This window comes from Silurus meridionalis, chromosome 5, assembly GCF_014805685.1.
Source record: "Silurus meridionalis isolate SWU-2019-XX chromosome 5, ASM1480568v1, whole genome shotgun sequence".
NCBI lineage: Eukaryota > Metazoa > Chordata > Actinopteri > Siluriformes > Siluridae > Silurus > Silurus meridionalis.
Genome location: NC_060888.1, coordinates 11,190,860 through 11,212,480, shown reverse-complemented (window position 1 = coordinate 11,212,480; position 21,621 = coordinate 11,190,860). Strand labels below are relative to the sequence as shown.

The window sequence follows — 21,621 nt, the reverse complement described above, 5'->3', positions numbered from 1 at the left end:
AGAAGAGTATCTGTTTATAGGATTGTGGTAAGACCTGCTATGTTGTATGGTTTAGAGACATTAACTAATTAACTCCATTAACTAACAGGAGGTGAAGCTGTAGGTGGTGTAGTTACAGAGGCTGAGATTTTCATTAGGAGTGACTAGAATGGACAGGATTAAAAATTAGTTAATTAGAGGGACCACATATGTAGGGCATTTTGGATACAAAGTGAGGGAGGCTCAATTGAGATGGTTTGGTCATGTGCAGAGGAGGGACATTGGGTTAATCGGTAAAAAAATGCTGAAGATGGAGGAAATAAATTGAAGGCAAAGGAGGAGGTTTATGGATGTGGTGAGGGAAGACATGCAGGTGGTTAATTTGAAAGAGGCAGATGTAAATGACAGGGTAGTATGGAGAAGGATGATCTTCTTTCAGCAGCTGAAAGAAGTATGTGTACATCTACAGTACTTAAGTGAAGCATGTGTGTACTTTTGTCACCTCTGTTAAAAACAATTATCAGAGCTTGTTTTAATCATTACCTGGTTCAGCATCAATCCAATGTTTTACTGCCAAGAGATAATAGTAGGCACACTAAAAAGGGCCATAAGTATGTGTACACATGGTAAACACTCGTTTGCGCTTAGTGAATATCTCCAACCAAAAGCTTTAATGTGCTGCTTTACTGTTTTAAATAAGTCAATTGCCCTAGAGACTTAAGAATAGATTTCAGAACATGACTGCATTGATTTAATATGATTCAGCTGCATAAGTGAGGTTGCTTATGTTGAGGGAAAAAAATATGTTATTCACAACCAGCAAAACTTAAATGCATCTGCAATGAGAATATAAATCTTCTGTTTCACTGGAGAATTGTGCTACCCTAAATATTATTATAAGAGAGATGGTCCAACCAATGTTCAGCATAATAAACAAACTTTCAGTTGTGCCATTTGTGTTCAACTTCAACTTCAACTTCGCACCCCAGCCCACTGCTGCACTCCATCCACTGGTGTCCGGTAGTTGCACGCATCATATTCAAAACACTGATGCTTGCCTACAAAGCCAAAAATGGACCAGCACACTTTTAAATCAGATACCTCATCACTTCTCACACTGCACCACGCTGCCAGAGATCCTCTAACACTGTTTGACTGGTACCACCTTCTCTCAGGGTAAAAGGTAAGTATACCACAAGTCTCTTCTCTTTTCTGGCACAGAGGTAGTAGAAAATGGTCTTTTACAAAAAAATCTGTTTAACAAACTTAGTCTGAATAATCTTAAATGTGTAATCTAGTGAACCAGTGTAGATTTAATCGCTGATAGAGACTCAAAGCACTTTTGTAACTTGTTACTATTTCACTTTGCTGATGCTGAGAATAATTTCCGATATGGCCAGACGTATGAGGCCATCATTACACTCATACTGTATGTGGCACAGCTTCCAAAATTGTTCCATCATGACAATGGCCATTAATACATTATTTGCCATGATTAATCTGTAAAAGTGAGATACCTAGAGCGTAACTAACAATGACTGCACACCAGGCTTTCTAACCTAACTTCAGCAACCAAACTCGTTAATACTCTTATTGATGAATGAACACAGAATTGCACAACTACATTCTAAAATGTTGTGGAAAGAACTATTTTTAATGGGATGTTCAACAAGCATCACATATGAGTGAGATGATCAGTTGTCCACGTAATATTAAAGATATTAAATGCAAGAAACATGTGGAGGCTAAACTCACCATTAGATGCTTTAGAATGATTATTTTCTTCTGTCTCTGCTAAGTGCCCTTCTCCACTGCAATTCTGGTAAGATCCCGCAGACAGCTCTGCCTCAGTGCTGCTCTTATTATTCTCATTTTAAGTAGTTTTCATCTGAGGTCATGCCTTGAAGTAGAGCCCCAATACCTTACTCATTAGGTCTTTCTCAGTATTTTCCATGTTTGCTTTGATAATGTTAACCTTTAGTAAACAAACAACAAAGTATGCTAACTGCAAATGATAAATGTACTAACTTTTCAAACTGCAACATGTATATTAAAGCTCTCATTTACTAAAATGAATTGAGCACCTAAATAAAGAATACTATTACTATTACTATTAAAACGGCCTGTACTTCCAAGCTATATGTACTTCATTTACCTGCATTCAGTCCGAGTGTAAAATTGGCCATGCTGTTTGCAGGTGGTCGCTTGATGGGCTGCTAGAGAAAACTAGCACAGCAAGCATATACTTTAGTTTAGCATTCAAACCAACATAAAACGTGCCAAATCAAATATGCAGATCACAAATGAGAATTTCATACCGGATCGGTCGAGGCCCTGGTTAACAACGACCGCCACAGGTTTCGTTAGCCGACAGGGTACCGGTGGAAATTGGGCTACTGTTGGCCATAGGAGGAGAAGGAGAGGAGGAAGACGTCTACAGAGACGGCAGGGAAAGGTGCAGTGCAGGAGAGTGGAGGTTCGGGTTGGTACTTTAAATGTTGGTACTATGACGGGTAAAGGGAGAGAGATAGCTGATATGATGGAGAGGAGAAAGGTAGATATGCTGTATTCAGGAGACCAAGTGGAAAGGGAGTAAGGCCAGGAGCATTGGAGGTGGGTTTAAACTGTTTTATCATGGTGTGGATGGAAAGAGAAATGGTGTAGGGGTGATTCTGAAGGAAGAGTACAGTAAGAGTGTAGTGGAGGTGAAGAGAGTTTCTGATAGGGTGATGATCGTGAAGGTGGAATTTGAAGGGATGATGATAAATGTCATCAGTGCCTATGCTCCACAAGTTGGCTGTGAGATGGAGGAGAAGGAAAGATTCTGGAGTAAATTAGATGAAGTGGTAGATGGTGTACCTAGGAAAGAACGATTGGTGATTGGGGCAGACTTTAATGGGCATGTAGGTGAAGGGAACAGAGGTGATGAGGAGGTGATGGGTAGGTATGGTTTTAAGGAGAGGAATGTGGAAGGGCAGATGGTGGTAGATTTTGTTAAAAGGATGGAAATGGCAGTGGTGAACACTTATTTTAAGAAGAAGGAGGATCATAGGGTGACGTATAAGTGTGGAGGAAGGTGCACACAGGTGGACTATGTGCTATGCAGGAGATGCAACCTGAAGGAGATTGAAGACTGTAAGGTGTTGGCAGGGGACAGTGTAGCTAGACAGCAGCGGATGGTGGTCTGTAGGATGGTTTTGGAGGAGAAGAAGAAGAGGAGGAGCGTGAGGACTGAAAGAAGAATAAGATGGTGGAAACTGAAGGAGGAAGAGTGTAGTGTGAGGTTCAGGGAAAAGGGTCAGACAGAGGCTCAGTGGTGTTAAGGAGGTGTTGGATGATTGGGCAACTACTGCAGGAGTGTTGAGGGAGGCAGCTAGAAAAGTACTTGGTGTGACATCTGGAAATAGAAAGCAAGACAAGGAGACGTGGTGGTGGAATGAGGAAGTGCAGGAGAGCATAAGGAGAAAGAGGTTGGCAAAACAGAAGTGGGCTAGACAGAGTGATGAGAAAAGTAGGCAGGAGTACAAGGAGATTAAGAGGGATGTGGCGAAAGCCAAGGAAAAGGCATATGAGGAGCTGTATGAGAGGTTGGACACTAAGGAAGGAGAAAAGGATTTATACCGATTGGCCAGGCAGAGGGACCGAGCTGGGAAGGATGTACTGCAAGTTAGAGCAGTAAAGGATGGAGAGGAAATGTGTTGACTAGTGAGGAGAGTGTGTTGAGAAGGTGGAGGGAGTATTTTGAGCAGCTGATGAATGAGGAAAATCAGAGAGAGAGAAGGTTGGATGATGTGGAGTTGGTGAAGCAGGATGTAGATAAGATTAGTAAGGAGGAAGTGAGAGCAGCGAATAAGAGGATGAAGAGTGGAAAGTCGGTTGGACCAGATGACATACCGGTAAAAGCGTGAGATGTTTAGGAGAGATGGCAGTGGAGTTTTGACCAGATTGTTTAACAGGATTTTGGAAGGTGAGAAGATGCCTGAGGAATGGAGAAGAAGTGTGCTGGTACTGATCTTTAAACATAAAGGACCTGCAGTAACTACAGGGGAATTAAGTTGATCAGTCACACCTTGAAGTTATGGGAAAGAGTAGTGGAAGCCAGGCTGAGAGAAGAGGTGACCATCTGTGAGCAACAGTATGGTTTCATGCCAAGGAAGAGCACCACAGATGCCTTATTTGCTTTAAGAATGTTGATGGAGAAGTATAGAGAAGGACAGAAGGAATTGCATTGTGGATTTGTGGATTTAGAGAAGGCGTACGACAGGGTGCAAAGAGAGGAGTTGTGGTATTGTATGAGGAAGTCAGGTGTGTCAGAGAAGTACGTGAGGGTGGTGGTGCAGGACATGTATGAGGACAGTGTGACGGCAGTGAAGTGTGCAGTAGGTACGACAGACTGGTTCAGGGTGAAGGTTGGACTGCATCAAGGATCGGCCCTGAGCCCTTTCCTGTTTGCAGTGGTGATGGACAGGTTGACGGACGAGGTCAGACAGGAGTCTCCCTGGACTATGATGTTTGTGGATGATATTGTGATTTGTTGTGAGAGTAGGGAGCAGGTTGAGAAGAGCCTGGAGAGGTGGAGATATGCACTGGAGAGAAGGGGAATGAAACTCAGTAGGAGTAAGACAGAGTACATGTGTGTGAATGAGAGGGAGGGCAGTGGAGTGGTGCGGTTGCAGGAGAAGAGCTGGAGAAGGTGGAGGAATTCAGGTACCTGGGGTCAACAGTGCAAAGTAATGGAGAGTGTGTTAGAGAAGTGAAGAAAAGAGTGCAGGCAGGGTGGAGAAGAGTGACAGGAGTGATTTGTGATAGTAGGGTATCTGCAAAATGAAAGGAAAGTTTATAGGACTGTGGTGAGACCTGCGATGTTGTATGGATTAGAGACAGTGGCATTGAGTAAAAGACAGGAGGTGGAGCTGGAGGTAGCAGAGCTGAAGATGTTGAGGTTTTCGTTGGGAGTGACGAGGATGGATAAGATTAGAAATGAGTTTATTAGAGGGACAGCATGTAGGATGTTTTGGTGACAAGGTGAGGGAGGCGAGATTGAGATGGTTTGGACATGTGCAGAGGAGGGACATGAATTATATTGGTAGGAGAATGCTGAGGATGGAGCCACCAGGTAGGAGGAAAAGAGGAAGGCCAAGGAGGAGGTTCATGGATGTGGTGAGGGAAGACATGCAGGTAGTTGGTGTAAAAGAGGCAGATGTAGAGGACAGGGTGGTATGGAGACGGATGATCCGCTGGGGCGACCCCTAATGGGAGCAGCCGAAAGTAGAAGAAAAAGAAGAAGAAGAAGAAGATGATGGCCTTTGGATCAGAAGGTTATAAGTTCAAATCCCACCACCACCACCACCACCACCAAGCTGCCACTGCCCTGAGCAAGGCCCTTAACCCTTAACTGCTCAGTTGTATAAATGAGATAATTGTAAGTCACTTTGGATAAGAGCATCAGCCAAATGCCTTAAATGTAAACACATTTTATATATATATATATATATATATATATATATATATATATATATATATATATATATATATAATGAATTTTCTGTTAGGAGACTTTTATGTTAGGAGTGGCAGTGTCTTTGTAAATGTAAGCATGCTTTTTTAAACAAGATTTAGTACTTGTGGTGGCACATATTGTTTCTTCATATTGTTTCTTGTAATGTAAAGATACAAAAACTAATATTTCTAAGGAACCTGGAAAGCACAGACTCCTCTGTCTTGAAGACTTGGTACTAATTATTATTATTATTATTATTATTATTATTATTATTATTATTCATAATATTATTATTATCATCATTAGTGTTTTTTGCTGTTTTAGCAGCTGCAGTTAAAGAAAGGGGTACTGCTAATTTCCGCGTTCTTGTTATCAGTATGCACAATTATTGTATTACAGGTCATTTACCGTGACAGAGCTATTTCAACATCAGCACACGTAGACAACCGTATCTAGTCGGCAGCAATAAACGGATCTGCGCATGCGCTACCGTGTACAGTTAGCTGCTACTTATAACTGCGTTGTATTTATTTACAGGCGGGTTTTTGAATAGTTAGCTAGTATTTATTTATATTAGCACATAATTGTTGACACTAAAACCATGACAGATGAGCAAGAAATAATGTGCAAATTAGAAAATATATTGGAAATAAGGTAAAACAAAAAATGCACTCGCCTTTCCTCTCTTGTAGCCGGTGGGCTAACGAGCTAGCTCCTTGGTGTTGGGCTAGTGTATCTGCTTTGCTTATTTAGATTCTGGGTTGGGTTTGCAAACGTTACTCGTACAACTAATAGCTGTTGTGTATATACGTTTCATATTAATGCATAACACGTTTTGCCCGCATTGATTTCATGTAGCCCGTTTCGAGGGTTTTTTTGTGTGGATGTTGTGGTAGATGGCAAGACGGCGTATAATTGTTTGGCGAACAAAGGAGCAAGCCTAGATAAAAAACTAACGTTAGCAACATATGGTTTGTGTTTTGGAGTTATTGCAAGAACAACGCTTATATAAAACTATTTGCAATGTATAGACACAGCGCAAATAATTCAGACTTGAGTATTTTTCCCTTCTGTTTGATGACCATTTTTTTTTGCCGTTGTTTCGACATGTACTTTAGGAACAAAACTCTCCAGCTGCAGAAGATCAAATCTAGGCTAAAAAGCGAGTTTGAAGCTCTTGAAGCCGAAGAGAAACACTTGAGAGAATACAAGCAGGAGATGGACCTGCTCCTTCAGGAGAAGATGGCCCATGTTGAGGAACTACGCCTGATCCATGCTGATATCAATGTGGTGTGTATCCAAATCAGAGTGCTTATTTTATTTCACCTGTTTTCCTCACTAGAATGTATGGAATGTTTATTAAATACAACCAAATTATTTTTACCAGTTCCCATCACAGTACTCGTAAAAGTGTGATTTGTCTTGAGCATGAGTGCTCCAGTAATCAAGTATGAGTGTAGCCACCTAATACAATGGTAAATATTTAGTAGCCCAGGGCAAACATGATATGGGTCTAGCCAGAGATGGAAAGTAATAAAGTACAAGTACATGTAGATTTTTTTTCTGGTATCAACTATTTATTTTTCTGACAACTTTTTACTTTCACTAATTCTTCGACAAATATCTGTACTTTCTAGTTCTTACATTTTTAAACCAGGATTGTTACTTTAGTTTTAATCTATTCAGTGAAATGATCGATATTTTCAATATATTTTCTTCTGATTGCATGGCGTTTTCAGCCCATCAACCTGTTTCTTGTCATTGCGTGGCGTTTTCAAAATACCATTGGTATATCATTTCCTGGCTATCACACACCACATACGTAGGCTAGCCTATGAAGCTAACAACAAGCAAGGCAGAAGGCAATAAGTATGGGGCTAATGTGGAGGAGACAGAGGGAGTCAGAGATGTAAACATGACTGAAAACTGAGACATTCTGATCATCATCTTTGCTCTGCTTGAGTTCTATATGTGGTTGTTCAACCTGGTATACATTCATTAGATAACAAAATTTGAAATTGTTTTATTTCAATATATTAATATGATGTAAGGTCCAGTTACCAGTGTGACACTAAAACAGGTAGTAGTAACGGCTACTTTTTACTTAAGTACATGTCAGAACCCAAACTCCTTTACTTTAACTTGAGTGAAAAAGTGTAGTCAGTATGCAACGTTTACCAGTCTTTAAAAACACGAGTATCTGTACTTCTACTTAAGTAATGGATGTGTGTACTTTTGCCATCTCTGGGTCTAGATTATTGTTTTTATTCATAGTTGCCAGGCTGACAAGTAGGTACAGCTTCAGTAGACTGCTGATGACAGTCAGAAGTTTATCTTGTTTCATTTCATAACCAGAGGGGAAAAAAACCAACTGTATTATTTGTCAGACTATTTTATTTGGTTTGCCTTTATATTGCAGGATGAGGTCAAGGTGCTGAAACTATAGTGTAACACCTGCTGTGGCTGTTGGTAAAAATTATTAAGAAGATTAATTTGCTTGTTCGGATAAATTTTAGAATGTTCTACATTCTGGGACCATGTAAAGATGCAAGACAGACTGAAATAATTTTACATAATGACTGGTCTACAGCCCTCAATTTCTCAAAAATCGCGGTATGAATAAACGTAACTAACCAGTTTACCATACATTACATTAAGTAAGTGAGCACTTTTTATCTTTCTGTTTGATATCCGGGCAACACATTAATGGAACTTGGTGGCATATTAAAGTGTTTATGTGGTATCGTATCTATGATTTGTCTACCCCTTAATTGATCACAAAATATCAACAAATTGTTCCTTACTGAAAGCAGACATCTTATGTCACAATACATATCCCTGTCATTTAATTACAAAAAACTAGTGTGCATGGTAGATCAATTCTTTTGGCCAGTGATAATGAGGGTGAATGGCACAAAGGCAGAGCATTGTGCAAATATCTACCTGACAGATAAAAATGGAAAGAATGTTTAATAAATACATTTCAGTAACATTAAGTAAATAATAAAAAAGGTTGTGCCTATACTAAATTATACAAAATTCCAAACAGTTACTTATATTGTTTTTTGTATTGTATATTTACATTCTCAAACAGAAAACTGCATGCATAGTGTAATAGATTTTAATTACAAAATCTGCTTCTAACTTCCTGTTAATGTTGTATGCAGTCATGTTTACATGAAGGTATATGGTTTACTGTGGGTCATGAGTCCATTTTTATGATTAGGAATCTTTAAGAATTTTCTTTTCCAACATCTCATATGTATTGCTACCCCATGGGGCAGCTAAAGTATCTTTTGTATCCTTGATTTCTGCAGATGGAGAGCACCATCAAGCAGTCAGAAAATGATCTAAACAAACTTTTGGAAACAACACGACGCCTCCATGATGAATACAAGCCCCTAAAAGAGCATGTTGATGCTCTGAGAATGACTCTTGGCCTGAACCGGCTGCCCAACCTTAACGAAGAAGAAGAGAGGCTTTCACTAGAGTGAGTAATTTTTAAGCTCAATCAAAAATACCATCTGCAGTAGTTGATCTATAAAGAGTATAAATTACAGAGTTTGGCTCTTTTTCCCCCCATGTAGTTACTTTGAGAAGCAGAAGGCTGAATGGCAGAAAGAGCCACATGAACCCATCATTCCTGAATCTCTAGCAGCAGCCGCTGCTGCAGCTCAACAGCTTCAGGTCTCAAGAAAACAAGATCCACGACAGCCTGCCACTTTCAGACAGCAGCCTCCACCCATGAAGGTAAGAATTAAATCACAATCCTGGTTAGTATACAAATAGTTAGTGTAATTAATATGCTGTAAATACACTACTAGGTAAGGTAAACGTTTAATGCAGCACAGTGAGAAAGTAAAAAGAACAAAAAATAAAGTCAATAAAATAGAAGGTAATTCTATCTATTAGGTATTACTGTAGAAAGTATGGCATTGATTGCTTATTGAATCAGAAAATAATTGCACTTAGTGCAGCATGAAATACATGGAATACTAGTATTGATTATTAAATAATGCATGAGTATTGCACTTATCAGATTAAAAAAATTTACAATACCTATTTTACAGTATTTAAACTACTTCAGTTGATGTGTATTTGCTATCTGGAATAACAGTTACAGTGCATTGCAAAAGTATTAATACCCCTTGAATATTTCCACGTTTTGTCACGTTATAACCACAAACTTAATTGTATTTTATTTTCAAATATTTTCAATATTATCAAAAAATTTTCTACAAATAAAAAGCTAAAAATTGTGGCATGCATATGTATTCAGCCACCTTTACTCTGATGCCTCGCAAATAAAATCCAGTGCGATCAACTGCCTTCAGAAGTCACCTATTTAGTAATTAGAGTCTACAAAACCGATTCCAAAAAAGTTCGGACAATGTACAAATTGTGAAAAAAACAGAAATGCAATAATTTACAAATCTTATAAACTTATATTTTATTTACCATAGAATATAGATTTTGAAAAGAGTTTGAAGTTATCATCATCTATAGTGCATAATATCATCCAAAGATTCAGAGAATCTGGAACAATCTTTGTGTGTAAGGATCAAGGCCGGAAAACCATACTGGGTGCCCGTGATCTTCGGGCCCTTAGACGGCACTGCATTACATACAGGAATGCTACTGTAATGAAAATCACAACATGGGCTCAGGAATACTTCCAGAAAACATTGTTGGTGAAAACTAGCCACCGTGCCATTCACCACTGCCGGCTAAAACTCTATAGGTCAAAAAAGAAACCATATCTAAACATGATCCAGAAGCGCAGGTGTTTTCTCTGGGCCAAGGCTCATTTAAAATGGACTGTGGCAAAGTGGAAAACTGTTCTGTGGTCAGACGAATCAAAATTTTAAGTTCTTGTTGGAAAACTGGGACGCCATGTCATCCGCACTAAAGAGGATAAGGACAACCCAATCTCTGATGGTATGGGGTTGCATGAGTGCGTGTGGCATGGGCAGCTTGCACATCTGGAAAGGCACCATCAATGCTGAAAGGTATATCCAAGTTCTAGAACAACATATGCTCCCATCAAGACGTCGTCTCTTTCAGGGAAGACCTTGCATTTTCAAACATGACAATGCCAGACAACAAACTGCATCAATTACAACATCATGGCTGAGTAGAAGAAGGATCCGGGTACTGAAATGGCCAACCTGCAGTCCAGATCGTTCACCCATAGAAAACATTTGGCGCATCATAAAGAGGAAGATGCGACAAAGAAGACCTAAGACAGTTGAGCAACTGGAAGCCTGTATTAGACAAGAATGGGACAACATTCCTATTCCTAAACTTGAGCAACTTGTCTCCTCAGTCCCTAGACGTTTTCAGACTGTTATAAAAAGTTGATGCCATGAAATTTAAAATCAACTTATTTTTCCCATAAAATGATACATTTTTCTCAGTTTAAACATTTGATATGTCATCTATGTTGAATTCTGAATAGAATATTGAAATTTGAAACTTCCACATCATTGCATTCTGTTTTTATTCACAATTTGTTGTGTCCCAACTTTTTTGGAATCGGGTTTGTAACTGTTTATACTTTAATCCCAGTATAATTATAGCTGTTCTGTGAAATCCTCAGAGGTTTGTTAGAGAATATTAGTGAGCAAACTGCACGATGAAGACTAAAGAACACACCAGACAGGTCAGAGATAAAATTGAGTAGAAGTTTAAAGCAGGGTTAAGTTATAAATAAATATCCCAAGCTTTGAACATCTCACAGAACACTGTTCAATTCATTATCCGAAAATGGACAGAGTATGGCACAACTGCTAACCTACCAAGACATGGCTGTCCACCTAAACTGAGAGGCTGAAAAAAGAAGAGCATTGATCCAGGAATCCAAGTAACTCTGGAGGAGCTGCAGAGCTCAGGTGGGACAGCTCAGGTGGGAAAGCCTGTCCACAGGACGAGTATTAGTCGTGCACTCCACCAAGCTGACTATTATGGAAGAGTGGCAAAAAGAAAGCTATTGTTGACAAAAAAACAATAAGAAGTCTCGTTTGCACACAAGCCATGTACAGGACACAGCAAACGTGGAAGAAGGTGCTGTGGTCAGATGAAACCAAAATGTAACCTTTTGGCCTACATGCAAAACAGTATGTGTGGTGGAAACCAACACTGCACATCAGCCTGAACACACTATCCCCGTGTGGAACACGGTGGTAGCAGCATCATGCTGTGGGGATGCTTTTCTTCAGCAGGGACAGGGAAGCTGGTCAGAGTTGATGGAAAATGAATATAACTAAATACACGGCATATGCATGTGTTAGAATGGCCCAGTAAAAGTCCAGACCTAAACCCTTTCGAGAATCTTTGGCAAGACTTAAACGTTGCCGTTCACAGACTTTCTCTATTTAATCAGATTCATCTGGAGCTGTCTTGCAAAGAAGAATGGGCAAGAATTACTGTCACTAGATGTGCAAAGCTGCTAGAGACATACCCATAAAGTCTTGCAGCTGTAATTTGCCTCAGGGGTGCTAAATACGTATGCACGCCACACTTTATTTGTAAAAAATCTTTAACACCATGTATTATTTTTCTTTCATGTCACAATTATGCAATACTTTGTGTTTGTCTATCACACAAAATCCCAATAAAATACATTTAAGTTTGTGGTTATATCGTGACAAAATGTGGAAATATTTAAGGGGTATGAATACTTTTGCAATGCACTGTATATTACACATTCGCATTGTGAATTCAAATGGATCTTTTACAGAACGGTTAATTATTGCACTATGGACTGCAGTGCTTCTGAACTGTTCTGCTGAACTGTGTGGTGGATTGAATCCATCCAATCAACCGTTCTGCTTTATGTGAGCCTCTGTATGAGTTCAGTGCACAGACTCAAATATAAAATAAAGTGCCTCTAATTGATCTTCTTGAAAAATTGTGCTCTTTAGGACATGCATACCAAGGAACTAACAGGAGTTTACATTTTGTCATTCTAAGGATGGAAATAGGTTGTAACACCATTAACTGTTAGCCAACAAAGCTCTCCACCTCCTGTATATCTTCTCCTTCCTTAATGAATCAGCAAATTTCTTGTGGTGGCATAGACTGGAATTATATAATTTTCCGAAATAAAACATCGTTTAGAGTCAGATAATAAATAAAACAGAAATAATGTAAGTTATGTATTCTTTCTGTGCGGCCCGGTACCAATTGGCCCACGGACCGGTGCCAGTCCATGGCCCGGGGGGTTGGGGACCACTGAATTACAGGGTATGGTATGTTATTCCGTGATGAGATACTTCAGGTCAAATCACTGATATGCAACAACCTAAACTGAAAATCTGATTTTTTCTGTGTTACCTCTTAGTGTTGTCTAACTAGTCTAAATGTACTCGTGATTAATAAATATGAAAAAAATTACATTATATTTAACAAATAAATAAAATCTATTTTAACAGATATTTGAATAAATAAAAAATCCACTGCTTACAAGTGCATTGTTTTTTGACTTGGCTTTGTATTAAATGTGTTGACAGATCTCACAAATGCAACTTTGCTTCAAGTTCCAAAATACAGCCATTCTGTAGATTTACCACAAAGGTGTATTAAGGAAATGAATCAAATTTATTATCATTTTGTTTGAAATAACACTTAAAGCAACACTTGAAAAAGGTGATATGCTAATATCAGTAGAAGAAGGGGTTTTGAATGTAATTGATTTTGAATTAATGGACATTAATGAGTCAGTAAGTTAAGATGGGTATAGACTATTGTAGAATATTAATTAAAAAAAAAGCAATTAAGATCTTTGAATCCTAAAAATGCCTTTTAAATTTTATCCACACTATTAAATGCGCTCATTGTGTTGACTGTACAGACAATTAAATTGCATGATTTGTCACCAGAAGCTACTTTCAGCACACCAGGTTTTCTTTCTGTTGCAATTTGTTGTGAATAATGACTGATTTATACTTTCTGAGGACTCGCATCACATGGGTTAAGGGTTAGGATTATGTATTAGACTTGCTATTTTAGATTGTTATTAAGTAATAAATGCTACTTTTAAAACCCTCTTAAACCTATTAAGAAGTTTTGTTTTGACTACCAGTCATCTGGATTTCCTTCTAGTATGATTTGGGCAGATCTTGACAGCAATTATGTCCATGGCAGGAAGTTTTGATGTGAAATGGAGCTCATTGGTTTGTTTAATGCTGCTGTTTATGAAATTGCTGAACATTAAACCTTGACTTGGAACCCGAATGAACTGAGGTGTTTTTTTTCCTGACATGCCATCTAATGGATGTCCCTTTTTAATTCTCTAGTTTACAAAATAAAATGAAAGCATCTTCACTGTGATGAGCAATGTTGAAATAATGTACAATATTTATTGTATAAAAATCATTATACACTGGCATTTGAATGGACACGCTACTGGGAGAATTCAATATATCATTAATTTGTATTACCCTTGTGCACACAGGCATGCCTCTCTTGTCACCAGCAAATTCATCGCAATGCACCTATTTGTCCACTGTGTAAAGCAAAGAGTCGTTCTAGGAACCCCAAGAAACCCAAGAGGAAGCCTGATGAGTAAATCAAATGGAATTTATTTTTACATGTAAGAGTTTCCCTATAGAGCCTTGTTTACTGTAAACCCTCCTGTAGTACCTTTTGTGTTGTGTATTTGATTTAAATATATTAAACTTTATAAGATTTTGTTGGAATCATCCATGCAATAATTTTGTTAGCATTACTTTAAAAACCATGTGTAATGATTTCTACTGCTCTATTGTTTCTACTGGCATTCATTCTTTTTTGACATTTTTATCTATTCAGTAATAAATGTATTACCAAGTAAAAGTAATAGATAGTGTAGGTTGTTATTAAACATAAATGGTATTTGTCTTGTTCTGGTAGCAGAAACATACAACTTGAAATGGTTTAAATTAGGATAAAACAATAGTTGTAGTAGTCATACATAATGCTAAAGTTCTAGTCTTGCATGTTCGGTGTTTTAAAAAATTCAAGTAATTAATTTGTGAATAGTTTGTTCATTTAATGAACAAAACCTGATTAAATACCTAGTCTCTGTTACAGAAATGTGTTAAACATTTAATGTTTTTTATATTTCCATTTTTAATATTTGTCAGATGGTGTACTGTGCATTTTAATTGACAAAAATAGGTTCTTCAATAAAATGTCATGCAATGATGTTTTTTTTTCTTTCTTTTTGACTGATTTCCTCAGGTTTATCGGGGTTTAGTGCTTGTGGCACAAAACTTGTTTTCAGATCTTGTAGCACTCAGGCAGCAATTCTATTATATTATTATTTTACAACCCCAGTTTCAAGAATGTTGGGATGCTGTGTAAAATAGAAATAAAACAATGTAATTTTCAAATCACAAATACACATAACATATCAAATGTTTAAACCGAGGCAAAAATAAATAAATCTAAAAAAGTCAGAGCTGGGCAACAAAAAGATGGAAAGTAAGTTATTAAAAAGAAAAAGCTGGAAGAACATTTTGCAACTTATTAGGTTAATTGGCAACATGTCAGTACCATAAAAAAAGAATCCTATAGAGTCAGTCTTTCAGAAGTAAAGATGGGCAGAGGGTTACCAATCTGCAAAACTGCACCTACAAATAGTGGAACAATTTTAAATGAATGTTCCTTAACATTAATTTGCTCAGATTTCGAATATATCTACATTATATCAAAACATCTGGAGAAATCGTTTTGAAGGGGCCAGGCCAAAAACCAGTATTGGATGCCTATGATCTTCAGGCCCTCAGTCATCAAAGCATTAAAAACCTACATGATTTTATAATGGAAATCACTGCATGGGCTCAGAAACCTCTCCAGAAATCATTGTCTGTGACCACAAGTCCCCATGCCATCCAGAAAATGCAGGCTAAACCTCTATCATGCAAAGAAGCCATATGTGAATATTATCCAGAAATACTCCAGACCTCTAGGCCAAAGTTAATTTAAAATAGACTGTGGCAAAGTGGAATACTGTTCTGTTGTCAGACTAATCGAAATGTGAAATTTTTTTCTTACATCCTCTGGACTAAACAGAAGCAGGACCATCCACATTATCATCAGCACTCAGTTCAAAATCTTCCCTCTCTGAAGGTATGGATTGAATTAGTGACTATGAACAACAAAAGCAACAAAGAAAATTATGGCAATGTAGGCCCCATACCATTGTGCACATTAAGTATCTGAATAACGGATAAATTGGGGGAAGTGGAGGAAAATTCTATTTTTGGGGGGCTGTGGTGTGTATGGTCTAATTTGTTTTTGTTAGTTTTTGCCATTGTCTTTCTTTCTTTTGCCCACTAGATGTCACCATTGTATTCTGTCTTTTTCTGATTGCCCATTGTCTCCACTTGAGAGAGCGAGAGAGAGATTCTAGTGGGAAATTCATGTATTAAATATGCTAAAACACTTTTATATATATATATATATATATATATATATATATATATATATATATATATATATATATAGTCGCAAATATAATTACAAGGACATTTATAAGACTTTAATGAACAATTTATATTTTTTTCATATTGAACTATTTATACACAAAATAAAATAAAAGAGTACAAAAAAGAGTACAAATGCGTTTTACCCTAGAAGAGTACAGCAATGTACAGCAATGTACCCTTTGAGCATTGGTACAATTTTGTATCTTCTTGTTTGCGCCTCTAAAAGAACATTTTAAGTGCATGTGTTCTTTTTTTTTTTACTCAGAAGTATTATGGTTTTTTTTGGACAAATCAGTTCAGCAAAACCTCAGTGAAATGCTATGGAAAATATCAAGGAAACAAAGGTACACTTTTCTAGGGGTGCATAAAATATTTTTTAGAAAATAAACAAGAAGGTACAAAAATGTACCAATGCTCAGAAGTACATTGCTAAACCCAGCTACGGTACAGCTGGAGCAACAAAGCAATTGAACTCTTTTAGGTACATTCCTGTACCTTGATTCTTCTGTGTGTACTGTGTTTTCTTTCCTGTAGAATTAGCTAAAAACCCACACAATTTTATGAGGTTAATATTGATGCTTTTGCTAGAGATGATGTATATGGTGCAGCTGTCGCTGTGAAAGGAGGCTTGTAGAATTGTATTAATTGGGTTTCTTGCTTTAGTAATGGCATTCATTCTTACTGCATTAGATACCTGTCTAGTGTTTATGGTATTAAGAGGTGAAATGATTAAGGTAGGACACCATTAAAGGCCTATGTGTAAAAGGCACAGCCTGCCACTGTAGAGGAAATATAAGATAATAAGTATATGGATATACAGTATATAAAGGTATATAAGTATTTGGCAAAGACAGATATGGTGTGTACCGATACTGTGTGTACAATTGTGTTTGTAAACACATTGTAAACTTTGCTGATACACTAGCAGATTTGAGGTGAATTGAAGTGACAGTGTAAACATAATTAAAGTCAACATTGTAAGCAGTGTAATGGCATTAAAGTGGCACTGCATATGGTTGTAAACAGTAGATACTGGTCAAGTTCAAATGTTGCTCAATGAGCAAATCCTAAGAATGGCTCAATACAGTTTCTACAGTTTGATCACCGTTGGAAAAAACAACCTTCTTTAGCACTCATTTTACAGTTAAGTAGAATGAGTCTTTTGCTAAAGGAGCTACAATGTTTCATGAGTAGTTCATGGATGGGTCTCTGTTTATTATCCCACACCACTAACACAGTTGACAAACTGACAGTATATGTCTGTGTAATTTAGATTTAATGCCAAGTTTTTTATTTCGCAATAATCAAGTGTATGATGTCACATGCCACTTCTTTGTTAGCTGCCGGTTGGATGTAATCAATAACCATGACAGTGAATGTGAATATCCAAGAAAAATAATTTAAATGTACTGTAAACCAATTGCCAACAGTTCAGCTTGACATAGATTTCTGGAGAGCCTTAATGTATTCTTTTAAGTGTTTTTGTATTCTTGTTTTTTGTGTTTCTGGACTTTTGAAGAATGTAACCTCATTATTGGCTTTTCATTTGCACTGTTAAATGTATTATCTCTCATGCTGTCAACTCTGGTTGACAGCATGTGGGCTAAACAAAGTCAAAGTCTGAATTGAGACACAAGAGGTTATCTTAAATTCACAGTGGTCGATATGTCACGGGTGGAGACACTGGGTAATGTAGTAACATCACATAAAGTCGATGGTGCTGCCCACTCACAAAATAGAAGGGAGCATAGCCCTGTGACATATCAAAACAATGTTCTACTGGGAAGAATTCCATCTTGCACTTTGCACAGCCAACATAGTGCATAATGTGATGTCTTTTGCAACCTGTAGCAGCAGGAGCATGGTCAATCATCAGGAATAGGTCAAGGAAGAAGGCTGTGCCATTGCCCATTGGCATGAGTAGGCTTCTTTTGTGAACAGGTGGTGGAAGCAGGCTATGCCACTTGCCCTTGACATGAGCATGAATGACACCCCTGCCACTGTACCACTGTGTCTCTCTGTTATTTTGAGTTATAAAGAGTTCTGCCTATTGTTGAGCTGAACAAATGAGTTTTAGAGCAGGAACATGAGCAATAAAATTTTCCTCTGGCTTGGCATCTACCAAAGTAAAAAAAAAAAACTTAATTGCTTGAAGAAACCTTCAGGCAGAAAAATATAATTATATGGAGCTGTTGTTGGCAAAAGTCCTCTGAGTATTTTGTGTAAATATTGCAAAAATTGTTATCTGGAACTGCCTTAATCCTCCTGGACATGGGATTCACCAGAGCTGCACAGATTTTGCTGTGATCCTCTTCTACTCCTCCGTAATGATATCATGAGCTGCTGGATGTTAGAAACATGAAGCTTCTCCACCTTCCACTTGAAGATACCTCACAGGTGCTCAAAAAGGTTCAGGTCTGGAGAAATACTTAGCCACTTCACCACCTTTACCTTCAGCAAAGCAGTTGTCATATTGGTGGTGTATTTAGGGTTGTTTTCATGTTGGAAAACTGCTGTTCAGTTCAGTTTCTAAAGTTAGGGCATCATGTTCTGCCTCAGAATGTCACAGTTCATGTTGGAATCCATGTTTCCCTCAAGTTTCCCAGTACCAGCAGCACTCATGCAGCCCCAGACCATGATCCAACCACCACCATGCTTTACTGTATGCAATTTTCTTGGTACTCCTCACCAGGGAATAAGCACACATGCTAGACACCATCTGAGCCAAACAAGTTTATCTTAGTCTTATTAGACAACAGGACATTCCAGTAATTTATGCTCTTGGACATGCTACCAACATGGTTATCAACAGGTTTTCTTGTGAGACAGCTTCAGAAGAGGCTTCCTTCTGGGACGACTCAAAACCAGCTTCTGAACCTGAGACATAGCATGAGGACTCAACTTCTTTGATCAGTCCTTAGTAACTCAGTTTCAGTTATCGATCTTCTTATAGCCTAGGCCTTCTTTATGGAGAGCAACAACTCTAATTCTCAAATCTTTAAAGAGTTATTTGCCATGAGGTGCATGTGTTGAACATCCAGTGGTCAGATAAAAGAATTGTACTTAAAGCACCAAATTGTAACTGCTAATACAAGATACACAAATTTGTATGGTCCTGTCAAGCAGACAAAAACCTGAACATGAATATTAAATGTGGCATTACATGATTGCCCAACGTAAAACTGTTATCACTTAGAATGTTTGTTACAAGCTATTTTGACAATAATGGCTGTATGTTGTTATTTTTTAGAGGACAATAAAATATGTACTGTAAAGTGAGAAAACAGAAGAATCATATACTTGAATCAAACTATTTTTCGGTATGATTACTGAAACAGAAGGAGTTAGCAAAATTTAGATGTCACTTATATCCTTGTAAGAATAAAGCCAATAAAAGCAGAGGGGGCAAAAGTATACACATCGTACAACATGTACTTATAAATATATATATATATATATATATATATATATATATATATATATATATATATATATATATATTTATATTATATTATATTATATATATATATATATATATATATATATATATATATATATATATATATATATATATATATATATATATATATATAATATTTCTAAAAGTATTGGGTCAGCTGGTCATAAGGACGGTATGTAATTTTTGAGCATTGAATTTAACATCTAGTCCCAATTTGCTTGGATTGGATTTTTGGAGTGTGCTTATGAATATTTGTGTTCATCGGCCACAAGGGTGTTATAAAAGGCAGGTGAGGAAGCCTGGGGTGCAGTCAGTTTTCCAATTCATCCCAAAGGTGTTCAGTAGGGATGAGATCAGAGCTCTATAGCAGGCCACTCAAGATCTTCCTTTCCAAAGCATGTAAACCAGATCTTCAAGGAGAGGAGGCAAATTTATTTGCCATTACCAGGCCATGCCCCAGATTGTAGGGTTATTCCAGCTGTCATTGAAAACAACTCAAAGTAATTATGATGTTTTATGACATATGACAAATTCAAGGTGAGTTATCCTGTGCATTTTATTGAAGTTCAAACAGGAAGTTTATCATTTATACTTTACCTGTATAGCAGTTCTACAACATATAGAAACTATCTGACGAAACCTCAGGTTTGAAATGACAGCTACATACTACAGAAATTACGAAGTTTAAGAACATCCTTATTAAAAAAAAATATCAACATGTGGCAGCATCCCTTATATAAAAGCCAAACAAAATTGAAGGGAAAAAAATTTTTAACCATTAAAATGGCTCATGAAAAGAAAGATATAACAATAAAACGTTAGATTACCTGTATGTGCTTTCTCAAATTTGACGGCGAATTCTTGAAAGCCAGCACTTTTTTACACCGATGATTTCAAACATCTCCCTTATATATGGCCATGGGTGTTTAGGAATGTCTTTGTTTTTATTTATTTTCACATCGGCGACCCCCTTTAAATTCACACGAACCATTCCTCTTGTTGCCTTGCTCATTGTTTACTCCACTTGTCTACGTCTACATCTGATAGCCAGGAAATAATACACCAGTAATATAGTGAAAAAGCCACACAATGAAGGGATGACAGGCTGGAAACAGCGCTCAATGAGAAGAAATAATACAAAAAGTAACGAGACTGGTTTGAAAATGTAAGAAGTAGAGAGTACAGATATTTGTGTAAAAATGTAATGAGTAAAAGTAAAAAGTTGTCCGAAAAATAAATAGTGAAGTAAAGTACTGATACCAGAAAAATCTACTTAAGTACAGTAACGAAGTATTACTTCTCACCTCTGAATAAAAGAGATTAGTTTGTTCAATGTACATTTGAAGAGAAATTAAAATGTTTCTTGCATGTTTGTTCATTGTAATTTTTAAACCTGTATTTATGGAACCTTTAAATCTCAAAAGACTTGCCGACACACACCATAACAGATTAACAGACTTTAACCCAGGTATTGTGAGAACAACTACAGTAGCATTACCACCGTCAGATCATTGCTGAAACCGAGGGTGGCGAATGTGAAGCAGAGGAATTATTCAGTACGTCCCTAGATCAGCAAGGACAGCCCAAAGAGCTCCCAGGTGTAATTGAGCAACAGCTTGGAGCAGCTTTATTGAAGTTGGAATATTTAGTCAATATTACAGGAACAAAGTTTGTGAGCTGGAACCAGTAACTTACATACTTCATGATAAAAATAAATGCACCTTTCAGTACTGTTAAAAATCCTTGCTGGAAATAAAAAAAAACAAGTCATTCTAAATAAAATTGTTAAAAATTACAGAGAACATCAGAAGACAAATTAACTAATTCTTTAAATTAAGGGCACGTGTAAATGGTTTGTATTTTAAAGAAGGTAGTTTCTTAAATGCTAAGGAGTTAAGAACAAGACTGTATCTGTACAGTATGTGGACTATTTTGAAACCTGCAAACCCCTTGGCACCTCTCTGAAGAAGCACAGCTCTTTATCTTGCGGTACTTTGCAAAAGCTTTACAAAAATTTAAAAACTTATGGTTATGGGAAAGTGTTTAAACCTCTTTTGATAGATCTTAAAACATTAGAGGACGATGTTGTGTATATCCCTTTATTAGGTGAATCTCTTAAAGGCACAGTGAAGGAATTGTGGCTGATAACTTGGGAGTACACAGTATTGCTGGTTTCTCTGGGAATTTCTTTCTGCCGCTTTTGCACTGCA

The 21,621-nt window shown here is 37.3% G+C and overlaps 1 protein-coding gene across 1 annotated transcript; it reads left to right on the top strand.

Annotated features, from left to right (window-relative positions):
• The first annotated feature begins 5,943 nt into the window (after window positions 1-5,943).
• On the top strand, window positions 5,944-14,665 carry LOC124386571 (zinc finger C4H2 domain-containing protein). The gene is made up of 5 exons (XM_046850498.1): window positions 5,944-6,133; window positions 6,598-6,769; window positions 8,797-8,969; window positions 9,067-9,229; window positions 13,935-14,665. The coding sequence occupies exons 1-5, from the start codon at window positions 6,081-6,083 to the stop codon at window positions 14,046-14,048; spliced, it is 675 nt and encodes a 224-aa protein (XP_046706454.1). The 5' UTR covers window positions 5,944-6,080; the 3' UTR covers window positions 14,049-14,665.
• Window positions 14,666-21,621: the final 6,956 nt, after the last annotated feature.

What these genes read in the sequence shown, in the direction of transcription:
- LOC124386571 (XM_046850498.1), top strand. Translation starts at nt 6,081, where the DNA reads ATGACAGATGAGCAAGAAATAATGTGCAAATTAGAAAATATATTGGAA. An exon ending in GAAAATATATTGGAAATAAG is followed by an intron (nt 6,134 to 6,597) that starts GTAAAACAAAAA and finishes CATGTACTTTAG; the next exon opens with GAACAAAACTCTCCAGCTGC. An exon ending in GAAGAGAGGCTTTCACTAGA is followed by an intron (nt 8,970 to 9,066) that starts GTGAGTAATTTT and finishes CCCCCCATGTAG; the next exon opens with TTACTTTGAGAAGCAGAAGG.